The sequence below is a fragment of the Anomaloglossus baeobatrachus genome, chromosome 5 (genome assembly GCF_048569485.1).
Source record: "Anomaloglossus baeobatrachus isolate aAnoBae1 chromosome 5, aAnoBae1.hap1, whole genome shotgun sequence".
NCBI lineage: Eukaryota > Metazoa > Chordata > Amphibia > Anura > Aromobatidae > Anomaloglossus > Anomaloglossus baeobatrachus.
In genome coordinates, this window is record NC_134357.1 from 147,892,886 (window position 1) to 147,908,973 (window position 16,088).

The following is a 16,088-nucleotide window of genomic DNA, read 5'->3' on the forward strand; positions in this document are numbered from 1 at the left end:
TTCCTTTTTTTTAGTCAAGTGGTGAAAAAAAATCAGAAGTTTGTAAAAATAAATAAATAAATGTTTGCTTTTGTCGTCATTTTCCAAGACCCATAAAGTTCTAATTTTTTTTATATTTTGATAGATTGAACACTTATTAATGCAGCGATGCCAAATATATGTATTTTATTTTTTTTTTTACGTGTTTTCAATGGGGCAAAAGTAGGGTAATTTGAACTCTAGTGCTTTTTTATTTTTCTTAATATTTTTAAAAACTTTTTTCACTTTTTATTGTTTTTACTCATCCTCTTAAGGGACTTGAAGCTGTGATCTTCCAATCGCATCAGCACTGCTCTGTTCAGCAGATTACTTTCTATAAACACCGCCACACAGCGAACAATAAAAGGAGGTTTGACATGACAGAGTCAGGGCTAATCAGCTGACCCCCACTGTCATGACATCCCATTGGCGCCCCGCGATTGCATCACAGGACTGCCGATGGGAGCCAAGAATGATGCACTACCCATCAGCACATGTTCAATCCTGCTTTCAGAAATTGAAAGCTGTATTTAGCTAGTTAACAGAGGAGGGCAGATCTCTGATCCACCCGCGGCAGTTAAAGACACTTTTCAGCTGATCATTCGACATGTGCAGGGAAAGATGCAGGCTCAGAGTGTGAGTCCGTATCAAAGGGAGGGACACAACCTATGACTTACTACTAGGTCATAGGTCGTGAAGGGGTTAAAATGAATGGACCTCCTATATACTTTAGAGCAAAAATGGCATATGAGAATCCAGTTTTAGGAAATTCCTTGCTTACTTCTTAAATATGTCAAGCTCTCAAATAAGTAAAAGGAGTTATTCAGTGGGTTTTTCATCTCTACAGCACATTAGATATCTTTATGTCCTTGACAATAAAGCTCAACTCTATGACTATTCCAAATCTATTTACATACTCCTAATGAAGGAATTAAATGACATTTATATTTTATAAATTGTTACATATAATTCAAGGCTGGAGAGGATAAACTGGGTTAATGCCACGCTGCTGCCGAAGTAATGGACTGTTGATTTAATCAATTCTTCTTTATTTTACAGGTCTACGCGTTTCAGAGGTCAGAGCCTTCTTCATCAGGACAAAGGAAAAATCAACAATGATGAAGCAGGATACATTGTTGATTTTTCCTTTGTCCAATTTTAATATAATTTACTATTAATTTCAAAAGGGTTGTCTTTTGGGGGTCTTTGTTTTGTTTTAAAACTGCAGTAGAAGCAACATCTGCCCTATTCATGTGATGATCACACATACGGTATATCGGTCTCTACAGTACAGGTAATAGAGCTCTGCTGTACAAAGAGGGATCAATACATGAACGGGACAAATTTCATCCCAAAGAAGAAAATGACTAGAAATAAAGACTGAATTGTTGGTAACAAGGAGCATATTATAAGGTTGAATATCTTTTCATTCCACAGTGACTAAGCTACTGTTGGTGTTAACTGAACTTCCTCTTATATTGTATAGAATTTGATGTATTCTCTAAGGGTTATTGTGTAATAACCGATTACAGGATTTGGATATAAAACAAATCAGAATGAACTATAACACATTATATAATTGCAAATAGCTTTAGAATAAAGTTCCAAATCCTATGCTTTGTATTTGTTCACATATTTGTACCGCAACATTCGCCTTTATTAAAAAAGAACATTTGAATACAATGCTTCAACTTTCACCTCTAATGAAAAAAATTAATAGAACACAAAAAAAAGTAATTTTTATGGCAATGGAAGCCAAGCTCCGTAATAATTACTGGATTTAATTACCTTAACTGTTAGGATGAATCCTGATGTGTACAGGGGATTTTCTCTGTCTAGCTGCCCATTCAGAGTTAATGCGCCACTGATATAATCCAAGGCAAATATACTATTGGTGTTACCTGTGAGAAAGCAATTACAATTATACAGTAATGTTATAAACAGATTGATGTACGGTATATTAAGTAAACTTAAAAATGACAACTATTCTAACAATTAAAGGGAACCTGTCAGTGATAATCTGTGGTCAAATACATTTTTATACTAAGGGAGTCAAATTGGAAGTACTCCTGAAAGGAGAAAACTTTTATTAAAAGTTATATTCTCCCTGCGTCCAGTCATCCGGGTGCTGTTGGGGACTATGATCAATCACAATTGCGTGAGTGCGTCGTGATTAGGCTATGTGCGCACGTTGCGTAGTGTCCATGCTGAGAAATCTGCAGCGATTTGGCACTGCATGTGCGCTTCAAATCGCTGCAGAAACACTGCATAATAGATGCAGTGTGTCTGCAGAATAAATGCCGATTTCATGCGCTATGGATGCTGCCCCTCCCATAAACAGAGTGGGAGCTGTATCCAAAGCGCACAAAATAAGTGACATAGTATCAAAAAATCCATAGATCAAAAATAGGAGCTTAAGGGTTAATGCCCTATATAGCACACTCTGAAACACAATTGAAAAACAGGAGAAGAAACAGGGTGTGGTGCAAAAATAAACATTTTAGTGGAGGAACTGACACAAGAAGAAAAAAGCAGAATAGTCCATGGATCAAGGTGCAATACCAAATGTACAAGTACAATGAAATAGTACAATGATTATTACCAAGGGTATAGGCATAGAAAATAAGAGGATTTAGATGTAAAATCCCAATCACATGGAAACATTATTGTTTTTTGCTGCAAATGAGCTGAAAACGTATCTATGATGCATATCACCTATAGTGCATGTATATAATAGTATCGCGTACCCCTATATCCACTGTATGGAATATAGTCATTGCACATAATCCTATCAACATGGTATAACAGCATATATGAACATTATAAATGAATCATGCCAATATGGCCTCAAAGGTTCACCATACATATAAAAGGTTTGATGCAATTGCATAGCAAATAAAATCAAGCAGTGGCTGTACAGAGTTTGCAATAAATTGCCTGTACAGGGGTTAACAGATAGGGGTAAAAAATCACATATCATCCCAAATTGCACTAAGTATTGCACAATGCCCTAGCAGCATTCACATGGTGGGGATGGTCTCCAGATTAACATGTAGAGCCATACCCATTTGTGTGCACACAAAGGTCCAATGGACATGGCAGAGAGGTCCCCCAATACCTGAGACCCCAACGTACGTTTCACAATATTACTGTAATATAATTTCATCCCTGGAGGATTGCGGAACTGCATAATGTTCATGTTTAAATATGGAACTGGACTGCCCTGAGCCATCCAACATCAGCACAGGCGCGGGTGCACCAATCAGGCACCATACTCCCATGAGTCACCAGCCATAAACGCCCATGTGCGCAGGCTCCCCAAATCCAAAAACATTTTTGGATTTGGGGAGCCCTTTAAAGGGTTGTTTTCCTTGTGGTCACTGTCTGGCGTGCACCATTGTCCTCCACACGTCTTCCTTCACCTCAGCTGATGGACAGCACAGCTATGATATTAGGCAAGATATATCATGTGGCACTACTAACGTGGTATATTAGGCCATGTATGGGAGCCAGATGATATATGTTGGGCTTACCAGCAGGGAGCTGCGTAAAAGAGTGAGGGCGCATGTGAGGGACATTGCTGCGGCCCGCACAGTGGTGGATGTCACCCTTCTTAAGACAATCCCACTTCCACACATTCCATGGGTGTGATCTGACATCCCTCAAAGTTATGTGTATTGATGTTGTCATGGAGGTGCAAGGGGTGGCAACATACGCAAGATTCTAGCCCAGTGGGAAACATGCTGGATTTACATGTTGGGGACAATGTCGCCAAAGGGATTAAATGAAACCCTTAGCTTTGCACCTTTCCTGCGCTGACTCATATCCTCTTCATTTGTCCTGATACTCTGTGCCTTGTTTTCTATTTCTCTTTTTTAATTCATTTTTTATTTCTGATGACCTGTATTAAAGAAGTCTATTATAATTTTTCTATTATTGTATTATTTTCATTTTTGTTTTTAGATTTTCTTTTTTGGCACTTTTTTGGACATAGTCATTATAGATGGTGGGCGGGACCACAGTGCTGAGGTAGCCAATCACGAAAGCTCAGTGGTAAAGGGGAGAGGGGCGGCATCCCTGCTGTGATTGCTCCCTCCCTCCATCTATAATGACTCATTGCTCCATGCTTGCACACGCTGCCGTGACAGAGCAGTGGACATCGCTAGCTCCTTATCACCGTCTATGAAACTAAGCCGCAAGTGAACTCCAGCATGGTATGTTTTTTATTCTCATATGTTTCTGTCATGTCCCCACCGGAGGCCGCTCCTACGACTTCTGCTCCGATCACCAGGCGACGCCATATTCCCGCTGTGGATAGTGCTGGTGATGGGAGAGGAGTTGATGCCAGTGGCTCTGGTGGGCGCAGGCTCCGCTCATCCACTAAGTTTGGTTTCCCTGGGACCTGCAGTACCACTGGCTGAATGTAGGTGGCATGTATCTTCCAGCTGAATTTACCATCATTCAGCTACAGCCAATGGGAAGACACCACACCCTTCTTATTCCCCCTCCTGTCTGCTGACCACTACCAAAGATAGTTCTGTATTTGTGGTTCCTGTTTTGTTTGTATAGTGATAACTGTGCGCTGACCTCTGCTTGTTTTCTGACTACCCTCCTGTCTGTCATTTTTTTACCTTGCTGCCAGTTCTGGATTTGACCTCTTCGTTGATTGCTTTTCCTGGTTTTAGACCTTCCCTAACTACCACGAACTACAGCCTACCCCAGGTGGTGATCTCTGGGGCTCTGTGTAATTCCAAATCCCTGTATAGGGTATAAAGGGATGCAGAACTCTCAGGGTCCTGCTTTGTGAGCGGCTTTCCTCTAGCCTGCCTTTACAGCCCGTCTGAGTCTGTGGCTCCAGGTAGGCGTTACAGTTTCTCTGCAGCTCACCAGGCACAATTCACTGAATAACAGCTCCTGCAGACCACTCTTACCCTTCACTTTTAATGGTTTCCTTTCCTCCCCTAAGTTGTAGAGATCTTGCTGGGTGTCTCTTTCACCCTATACAAAATAATGTAAACCACACCTATTATTGTTTTTTACTTTATTGTTTTTTGCTTTATTTTATTATTTTATTTTGACATTTTTCCTTGCATTGTGGTCTTTTCTTTTTTTCTCTCTCTCCTGTATCTAATATCTAGCACATTGATGAAGGTCCGAGGTATTAGTACTGAAACGTCTGTGCTCTGTTCACTTTCTAAGAATTTCAAAATTAAAAATCACAGATTTTGGTCAGCAATCTGAGTGCCAAGTCTCTCTCTCATACCAGGCGATGGAAGGTAGAGAAGAAGCGCCAGCCTGAGACTAGCTATGCCCATCGGACTGGACTGCCCCGCAGGTGAGTATAATAAAAGCTGTTTTTTATGTTCTACACAGGGGCCTGGGCTCTTATATACAGTATTCTAGAATGCTGTATATAAGAGCTTACTGGGGGTGGCCGCAGCTTATAAGGGCAAAATCTAGTGCCAGGTTCCCTTTAAAAACACTAGATATAAGACACTGGTTATTGCCCAAAGCACAGGCCCCTGTTTATAGGCAGCATTGTTTCACAGCTGCTGCCCATTGTCAGTGCAAGGTAGATTTCTGATTGTCTGTGTTACTAAAAGGTGCTTTACACGCTGCAACATCGCTAGCGATTGCTAGCGATGTCGCGAGAGTTAGCACCCGTCCCTGTCGTTGGTGCGACATTTGGTGACCGCTGCCGTAGCGAACATTATTGCTATGGCAGCATCACACGCACATACCTGTTCTGTGACGTCGCTGTGACTGCCGAACAATCCCTCCTTCAAGGGGGCGGTTCGTGCGGTGTCACAGTGACATCACACGGCAGCCGTCTAATAGCAGAGGAGGGGCGGAGATGAGTGGCCGGAACATGCCGACCACCTTCTTCCTTCCTCATTGCCGGTGGAGGCAGGTAAGGAGATGTTCGTCGCTCCTGCGGTGTCACACATAGCGATGTGTGCTGCCGCAGGAACGATGAACAACATTGTACCTGCAGCAGCAACAATATTAAGGAAATGAACGACGTGTCAATGAGCAACGATTTTTCACGTTTTTGCACTCGTTGATCGTCGCTCATTGGTGTCACACGCTGCGATGTCGCTAATGGCGCCGGATGTGCGTCACTAACAACGTGACTCCAACGATATACAGTTAGGTCCAGAAATATTTGGACAGTGACACAAGTTTTGTTATTTTTCACATCCAAATCGGAGAAAGGGTTTAGGAATCATAGCTCTATAATGCATAGCCTCCTCTTTTTCAAGGGACCAAAAGTAATTGGACAAGGGACTCTAAGGGCTGCAATTAACTCTGAAGGCGTCTCCCTCGTTAACCTGTAATCAATGAAGTAGTTAAAAGGTCTGGGGTTGATTACAGGTGTGTGGTTTTGCATTTGGAAGTTGTTGCTGTGACCAGACAACATGCGGTCTAAGGAACTCTCAATTGAGGTGAAGCAGAACATCCTGAGGCTGAAAAAAAAGAAAAAATCCATCAGAGAGATAGCAGACATGCTTGGAATAGCAAAATCAACAGTCGGGTACATTCTGAGAAAAAAGGAATTGACTGGTGAGCTTGGGAACTCAAAAAGGCCTGGGCGTCCACGGATGACAACAGTGGTGGATGATCGCCGCCAACTTTCTTTGGTGAAGAAGAACCCGTTCACAACATGAACTGAAGTCCAGAACACTCTCAGTGAAGTAGGTGTATCTGTCTCTAAGTCAACAGTAAAGAGAAGACTCCATGAAAGTAAATACAAAGGGTTCACATCTAGATGCAAACCATTCATCAATTCCAAAAATAGACAGGCCAGAGTTAAATTTGCTGAAAAACACCTCATGAAGCCAGCTCAGTTCTGGAAAAGTATTCTATGGACAGATGAGACAAAGATCAACCTGTACCAGAATGATGGGAAGAAAAAAGTTTGGAGAAGAAAGGGAACGGCACATGATCTAAGGCACACCACATCCTCTGTAAAACATGGTGGAGGCAACGTGATGGCATGGGCATGCATGGCTTTCAATGGCACTGGGTCACTTGTGTTTATTGATGACATAACAGCAGACAAGAGTAGCCGGATGAATTCTGAAGTGTACCGGGATATACTTTCAGCCCAGATTCAGCCAAATGCCGCAAAGTTGATTGGACGGCGCTTCATAGTACAGATGGACAATGACCCCAAGCATACAGCCAAAGCTACCCAGGAGTTCATGAGTGCAAAAAAGTGGAACATTCTGCAATGGCCAAGTCAATCACCAGATGTTAACCCAATTGAGCGTGCATTTCACTTGCTCAAATCCAGACTTAAGATGGAAAGACCCACAAACAAGCAAGACCTGAAGGCTGCGGCTGTAAAGGCCTGGCAAAGCATTAAGAAGGAGGAAACCCAGCGTTTGGTGATGTCCATGGGTTCCAGACTTAAGGCAGTGATTGCCTCCAAAGGATTCGCAACAAAATATTGAAAATAAAAATATTTTGTTTGGGTTTGGTTTATTTGTCCAAATACTTTTGACCTCCTAAAATGTGGAGTGTTTGTAAAGAAATGTGTACAATTCCTACAATTTCTATCACATATTTTTGTTCAAACCTTCAAATTAAACGTTACAATCTGCACTTGAATTCTGTTGTAGAGGTTTCATTTCAAATCCAATGTGGTGGCATGCAGAGCCCAACTCGCGAAAATTGTGTCACTGTCCAAATATTTCTGGACCTAACTGTACTGTTAGCGATGTCGCAGCGTGTAAAGCACCCCTAACAGGTTAACCACCTATTTTGAATTTATTTTCCCATAAGGCTTTGCTTTAATGCATACTAACTAGATTATTTTAGCAAGGAAATTCACCCTTTGAAGGTGACAGAATAGTATTTCTCATACCACTGATTATTATGTTAGGAGTGAATTTAGGACATAAATCATTATTGTAACACTTGGAAAGCTTGGATCTGCTCTTTTTCATCATTTTGCTATAATAAGTTTAGCTGAAGTAGTGGAGAGTATTTCTGGGTAGTGGAGAGAAAAAACACCTTTTAATAATATAATCACCTAAAGGTACTAAACCCCATAATCAGAAATAATAAGACTCAAGCACTGCTCAGACGCTCTTAATTCAGTGGCACCCAGAACGTGATACTGTTGTTCTACTGGCTCAATACTGTTCTGACATTTTGAAAAACTGTTTGGACAGGTAATAAAAGGTTTTATGCCAGAAAACTGTCGTAAAAGCTTTGAAAAATCACAAAATCTTTTTATGCAATGAGAAATTGCATAATAAAGTTGTGCCTTTTTTTACAATTTTCCAAGATGACTCAGCTCCATCATAATACGCAGAGTCGCGAGGTTGCAAGGCACGTCCATGCCCACTCATCAAATTCATAAAAAATGAGATTTTGAATTTCAGAAATGATACTCCGGTCCCTGGCTGTGGTAGCATTTCTGGTGCAGCCCAAAAGGTACACACCACTCACTAAAGGTACTGAATTCATTAAGTTTTATGCATCTCTTACAGGGCTATTTCCATCTTCAAGATCCTATCCCAATATATAGCAGGTGTAATAATAATAATAATAATATTAGCAAATACCTCCAAATACAAATGTAGTATAGGTCTCCTGATTAGCTATGTTGCTTTCCTCATGTGCAGGGCATTGCAGCTTAGGTATCTTTGATTATGACCACTCATATAGTCAGGGTTAGTTGTTTGTGGTCATAGCCATGGATATCTAAGCTGCAATACCCTGCACATGAGGTAAGTAACATAGCTTATCAGAAGAACTATACTACATTTCTAATTGGAGATATTTGCTAATATTATTACACCTACTACATGTTGGGATAGGATCTTGGAGATGGGAATACCTCTTTAATGAATTTGGCACCTTCTATTTTAGCAAGATTGGTATGATTGTGTGCCAGTCTTGATGAATCAACCCCTGTATCTCTGCAGGGACAACATTATAGTGTGTGCAATGGTTGAATTGCCATTAATTCACAATGGAAGTCTAGATCCCAGAAAAGAAGACAAATACTATTAAAGACCTGTAATAGATGTTGGAGGAACTGTTGGAAATATTCCATTGGGGCAAACAAACTTAAAATTATGCCCCTTTCTGAGTATTGGAGGTAGGGATTGGGATGGGGAAATTGACTGATGTAAAATATGAATTTGTATATACCACTTGTGAATAGAGATGAGCCACCCCCCTAGAGTTCGAGTTCGGTTCGGTTTGCCGAACGGTGCCCCGTTTGACAGGCCGTTCGACGAACCGTTTGACGAACCTCTCGAACCCCATTGAAAGCAATGGGAGTCAATCACAGACACCTACAAACACCTGGAAAACACCCTCAAAGTTGTCCAAAAGGTACCAAACAACTCCCAAGACAACACAAACACATGGGAAAGTGACAAGGACAAATACTCATGTGAAAACTAAACAGCTGGACAAGGAAAAAGAGGAGAAGACACAGATATAGGCATGGCATGCCCTTCTAAAATCATGTAAAACACAGCAAGGGGACTCCAAGCAGACTCTCCCCTTTTTTCCAAAAATTGGGCCCCACAGACACCACTTCAGTGGCAGCACTCGTGCCCCAGTTGCAAACTGGACAGGTTGATTTGCATCAAACACATTAAAAAATATGCCAGCCTTAACTGTCCCCAGGATGACACCGGGGTAGGTAGCAAAGTCTTTGCTGAACCATGACTTGTTCATCTTGGCTCATTTTTAAAAACACCGCAAGGGTTACTTCAAGCAGAGTCTCCCTTTTTTCCAAAAATTGGGCCCCACAGACACCCCTTCAGTGGCAGAACTTGTGCCCCAGTTGCAAACTGGATGTTTTGATTTGCATCCGAGGGTCATGTTGTAGGTAGTGCAGCAAGAAGGCACTCATGTGTCTTGCGCAGCCATGCGGACCAAGTCCTTGCTGTGTTTGTGGCATAGAGGTGCTAACCATTCTTTCTTCCTCTGACTTCTCCCCCCAACCTCTTTCAACTGAAATGTGACCAAGGTCTCCCTCATCTGCTGAGTCTTCCATGTCCATGGACAGTTCGTCCTCCATTTCTTCATGTTCTCCTGCACCTTCCTCAACATTTTGCCTGCTACCATGCGCCCTTGTTGATCCCTGTCCCCCATGGTCCCATGCCTGCCACCTTGGTGATGATGAATGTCTGGACCTTGGTGATGTTGTTATCCCTTGCGCATATGAATCCTCATGTACTTCCTCCCCTTACTGTTGAACCACCCCCTGACTCCGAATAGTGTTTAGCGTGTGCTCCAGCATGAAAATGACAGGAATTGTCATGCTGATAATGGCATTGTCAGCGCTAAACATATTTGTCGCCATGTCGAAACTGTGCAGAAGGGTGCATAGGTCCTTGATCTGAGACCACTCCATCAGGGTGATCTGCCCCACCTCTGCACCTCGTTGGCCCAGGCTATACGTCATGACATATTGCACCAGTGCTCAGCGGTGCTGCCACAGTTGCTGTAGCATGTGGAGAGTCGAATTCCAGCGTGTCGGCACATCGCATTTCAGGCAATGAACCGGCAGGCTGAAAGACTTCTGGAGCGATGCAAGTCGCTCAGCAGCGGTGGTTGAACGGCGGAAGTGAGCAGACAGTTTTCGTGCCCTGTGCAGAAGGCCATCTAGGCTGGGATAGTGTGTTAAAAATTGCTGGACAACAAGGTTCAACACTTAAGCTATACAAGACACGTGTGTCACCTTGCCCAGCCGAAGGGCCGCACCCAGGTTTGCAGCATTGTCGCACACGGCCTTACCTGTCTGCAGGTTGAGTGGAGACAACCATTTATGAAACTCGGACAGCAGAGCTGCCCACAACTCAGCCGCTGTGTGACTCGTTTTTCCAAGACATTGCAATCTAAAGACCGCCTGATGCCGTTGCGCTCTGCTGCCAGCATAGTAAGGAGGTGTGCGTGATTCCTTGTGCGCAGTTACAACGCTGGTGGCCTGACCAGGCAGGCTTGGGGTGGAGGTGGAGGACCCAGACGAGGTTGAGGAGGCAGAAGCATTGGAGGAACTTATACATACAGAGGATTGACGTACAAGTCGTGGGGACGGCAAGACTTGTTCAGCAGACTCTTTTCCATCTATCACCATAGTTACCCAGTGCCCAGTCAGCGACATGTAACACCCCTGCCATGCTTACTGGTCCAAGTATCGGTGGTGAAATGCACCCGTTCACACACAGAGTTTCTCAAAGAAGCGGTGATGTTGTGTGCGACATGCTGGTGTAGTGCAGGCACACCTTTCTTGGAGAAGTAGTGGCGACTGGGCATCTGGTACTGGGGCACTGTGACGTACATAAGGTCTCGAAAATCCTCTGTGTCCACCAGGTGGAAAGGCAGCATTTCGGTAGCCAAGAGCTTACAGAGGGATAAAGTCAACCTCTTAGCTGGGTCGGAGGAAATGGCCTTTTATTTGTCCACATCTGACGGACAGAGATCTGGCTGCTGTGTGTAGATGGTGGTGAGTAGGGTGTTCCTGGAAAAATGCAGGTTTGTGAGGAAAGTGCAGGCATAGACATGATGTTGCCTTCATCCAACGTTGGTGCTATCGATGTCTGAGAGAGCTGTACACACGCACTTGTTTCCCCTTCCAAACCAACTGACGACCTACCAAGCAAATTGCCTGTTGGTAGTGGTGGAAGGTGTGCGTGGAAAACCAGGTGTGACAGCTGTCCCCACAGTAATAGAAGATGAAAAGCACGTGGATGCACTGGAAGGGGCAGGCGGTGGTTGGCCCGCTACGCTAGGCCGCATTGCAGCACAGTGAGCTTCCCACTGGGAATTATGCTTGGTATTCATGTGACGATTCATGGAAGAAGTTGCCAAACTGGTGAGCTTTTTGCCTCTACTTATAGATTCCCGACAAATTTTACAGATCACATGATTTGGGAGATCCTTTGCAAGGTCAAAAAAGGACCAAGCTAGGCAAGGCTTAGACTACATGCGACCTGCAGAGCCACCCCGACTTGTGCTCTGAGGCAGAGTGGTGGCTGAGGATGCAGTTGTAGATGTGCTACCAGTACTCCGACTCTATCCAGGAAGGCGCAAGGTAACTTCTTCGTCAGTTGCATCCTCCTCCACCGCCTCTGGTGACCTCCTCAAGTGCCTGACTGTGGGTTGACAGTAAGTGGGATCTAGAACTTCATCATCAAGCGTTATGTTTTCACTCCCCTCACCCTCAGAGCTAGCCTCTTCTGCCCTGACCGAATATTTAAGTTGTCATCTCAATCTGGTATCTGTGTCTCATCGTCATCAGTATATTCCTCATTGTCTCCACCAACAGGTGTTACAGTTTGGGAATGAGGGTCTACATTATGCTCAGAAACTTGGTCATCAGGGCCTGAATCTGAGTCACAAAGCTTCTGGGCATCACTGCAGACCATTTCCTGGTCTGTACTCACTGTAGCTTGGGAGCAGACCTCTGATTTTCAGCCTATAGTGTGACTGAACAGCTCTACATACTCAGCCATCTCTGGAACACCATACTGTGCAGGGCAGGTGGAGACTTGATAGCTGGGAGAAAGCAATTGTGATTGAGATGGCAAGTCAGAGGACTGTTTTTTTTTTATGTGGTAGTTGAGGTGGCGGAGAGGCACTTGTTGGAGCACTTGAGATCCATTCAAGCATGTTCTTTTTTTGTGCATCATCTACCTTTCTTACAGTTGTTCAGGTCCGTAAAGAACGGAGCACATCGGATTGTCCACGGAAAGTAGTAGACATCTTACTTTTGCTGGAAGATGGCTTATCTTCAGCCGATGTTAATGTAGCTTTGACACCTTCCCCACGGACACAAACTTTTTTTCCTTTTCCAACACGCCTGTTTCCCTTTCCAGCAGCATCTGTCCTTTTGCCACTCATTTTATTAGGGACAAGATTAGTCACTTAAAATGTGGAAGTAAAAATTGAGAGGTGGTGTAGATTGCAGAGGTGGTCTAGCTTAATTGACAGCTGAAGAACCAACACTGACTATCCCTGACAATGCAACTATGGCCCTAAAACTGGCAGCACTGCTTGCTATAAAAATAGCGTAGCAAAATGTGCATGAGGGTTTGATGCAGAGGTGCTGGAAAATGCTTGGCACCAGTGGGACACAAATTTATTATAACCTCCACTGTTTGGATGCCACTTATGTCCAGCACAGTTTGCTATAAAAATAGCGTGGCAAAAGTGGGCAGGTGGGTACAGTGGCCAGGTTCTCTGGGTCAGTGGGCATGAAAGGAAGCCTCACTTTCTATCCCTCCTAATGGTGAAATGCAGAAAGGAATTCCCTGAGCTTAGGTACATGCTGTAGACGCTGTTATCTGAAGCTGTATACAGGGTTTCCACGGACTTGTCACCTATGGATCTGAGCCCGAGAAAATGAGCCCTGAAAAGGGCTGAAATAAAGTTCTGTCCCTAATCTGTAGAGCGCTGTGTGTATAGCGTACACAGCCGAAGCGGCGCCAGGAGCTGCGTGAGCAGTGACTGTCACCTACACGCAGAAAGCAGATAATGGCGCCATGAGGGAAAATTGCCGTATTTATAATGCAAGGACATGTGACATGGACAGCCTATGACACATGCCCTTGCTTGTCTGGCAAAAAAGACCACTTAGCTGTGTGTGTGTCTGGGATTGGCTGACATGCTGGCCCGCCCCACTGCACGTGCGCTTAGGGAAAAAAAAAAGGCGCCATTATCCCGGCAGCACTGATCAAAACGCGCCGCTCTCGCACACTATACGCTGAAATTAGATAATAGTGTGAATCACAGAGTGACTCACACTATTAGGCTATGTGCGCACGTTTCTGCAGCGATTTAAAGTGCACACGTGCGCTTCAAATCGCTGCAGAAACAAAAGCCGATTTCATGTGCTCTGCATGTAGCCCCTCCCAGCCCCTCCCATAGACAGAGCAGGGACTTCATGCAGAGCGCACGAAAGAAGTGACATGTCACTTCTTAGAATGCGCGCTTCTGGCAGCAGCCGAAGCGCTGCGCTCTAATATGCCACATGCGCACGGCTCCTGCACAATCTCCATAGATTGTGCTGGGGGCGCAGGACGCATGCAGTTACGCTGCGGTACAGATCGCAGCGTAACTACATGCAATTACGCAACGTGCGCACATAGCCTTACAGTGAAAAGCTAGCTAGTAACTAGCTAGGCTTTTTGCTGATCGAACCGTTCTCAAACGTAACTCGAGCTATCGAGCTTTTAGCATAAAGCTCGCGTTCGCGTTCGATCTCGAGCACCCCCACAATCACTCGAACATGAAATTGGCGAACCTCGAACATTGCTCAACTCTACTTGTGAATAATGTTTACTAATAAAGATGGAACAAACAACAATGTGATCTCTGGCATATCTAAGAAGATAGCTGGATGAACTCAAGATATTTTGTTTATTTTATTCTCTATTCCATTCTATTGTATTGGAACTAGGCAATACAGGAAAATTTTTGTTAGCAGTTATGGCCACCGAAATTTTAAAATTTAGTCTTAATTTTTCGGTGTTAATAACGAGTTTGTCCATGATTCACCAATTCCCAATAGAGGGATTATTTTATACTTTTGTTATTTTTCCTTCTTCCCTTCCAAGAGCAATATTTTTTTTTATTTTTCCATAAACATCGCCATATGATGGTTTGTTTTTAGCAAGCAGAGTTATTGTTTTGAGTCACACCATTCACTTTAACACAATGAACTGAAATAAAGACATTTTCACATTTGTTGAAGTGGAGAAAATATAATGTAGCATGATTATTTGATTGTTCATTGTGCAGTAAAAATAACAGGGGGGTACAATTAGTCAGTACGATTACAGCGAATACAAATTAATATAGCTTGTTAATATTTTATAGCGTAAAAATATCTAATCTTTGCAAAAAAAATAATGTTTTTTTTCTTGCCATTTCCTGAGATCCTTTCTGTGGACTTGTATAATGGCTTGTTTTTACTGTGGCAAGCTGAATGTGCATTTATATTGAGGTGCATACAAAGTTCGGTAAGTTTTTATTGCATTTTTGGTAAACCAAAGAAGATAATTCTTATTTTTTTTTTATTTTTATAGGTTAATGTTTTTCTTTTCATGGATTGCAACCTTAGAGACATAGCAAAAGCAAATATGTTTTTTTAATTCTCTGTTATTAAAATGAGAAAAGGCTTAATGTATTCATATATTCTAGTCCCTTAAGCTGACTTGAACCTGCAAGAAGAAATTATGATCTTCTACGGCTACGTTGCCACTAGAGATAAGCGAACCGGCCGTGGATCGGCTCGAGTTCGGTTCGTCGAACGGAGGTCTCGTTCGAGTTCAGTTCGGCGAACGTTCGACGAACTGAACTCGAACCAATAGGCTATAATGGGAGGCAATCACAAACACATAAAAACGCATTATAAATGTACACATACAGTTAATAAACATTGCCATAACACTTACCGGTCCCCGCGATCCCTCCTGCACTCTGTCTCCTGCCGCTATTCCATCCGATGATCGCTGAATCCTCCCGGTGATCAGCACTGCCAGCAGTGATGCAGGACCTATCGTGAAGTCAAAATAGCCATGTGACCAGTCACATGGCTATTATCTCATTGGCTACAGACTGGTCACATGGCTTTGACGTCATGTCCTGTCCTAGGTCCTGTCATTGCACTCTCCGGTACACGGTGCACATTTGTGTATCGCCGTGTACCGGCAACATGCTCTAGCACACGGTTGACTCCCCGTTCCGTTAGGGACCGACTGACACAGCCGGTCATTAACCCCTTAACGACCTTGGACGTACTGAGTACGTCATGGTGACATGGTGCTAAAGGACCCATGACGTACTCAGTATGTCCTGGCGAAATCGCGGTCCCGGAGCCCCGGGGAGTGAAATTTATTTACTTAAACGGTGGATTCGGGAAGGAGGGGACCTCTGCCTGACCTCAGGAGGGGTGGTGCCTCCTCCCCGAACCTACAGAGGCTGTGATTGGCTGACGAACGCCGCTCAGCCAATTACAGCCACTGTAATGTTCCAGCCATTGAAAATGGCTGGAACATTGAAATTCAGCCCTGATCAGTGCTGCTGTAGCACTG

General features: G+C 43.6%; 1 protein-coding gene across 3 annotated transcripts in view; it reads right to left on the bottom strand.

Moving 5' to 3' along the window:
* CDH23 (cadherin related 23) overlaps positions 1-16,088 on the bottom strand; it is a 1,872,161-nt gene that overhangs the window by 1,024,015 nt on the left and 832,058 nt on the right. For all 3 annotated transcript variants that reach the window (XM_075348968.1, XM_075348971.1, XM_075348969.1), the window contains exon 10: positions 1,807-1,919. In XM_075348968.1, the coding sequence (XP_075205083.1) occupies positions 1,807-1,919 (113 nt within the window). The remainder of the gene's footprint in view (positions 1-1,806; positions 1,920-16,088) is intronic.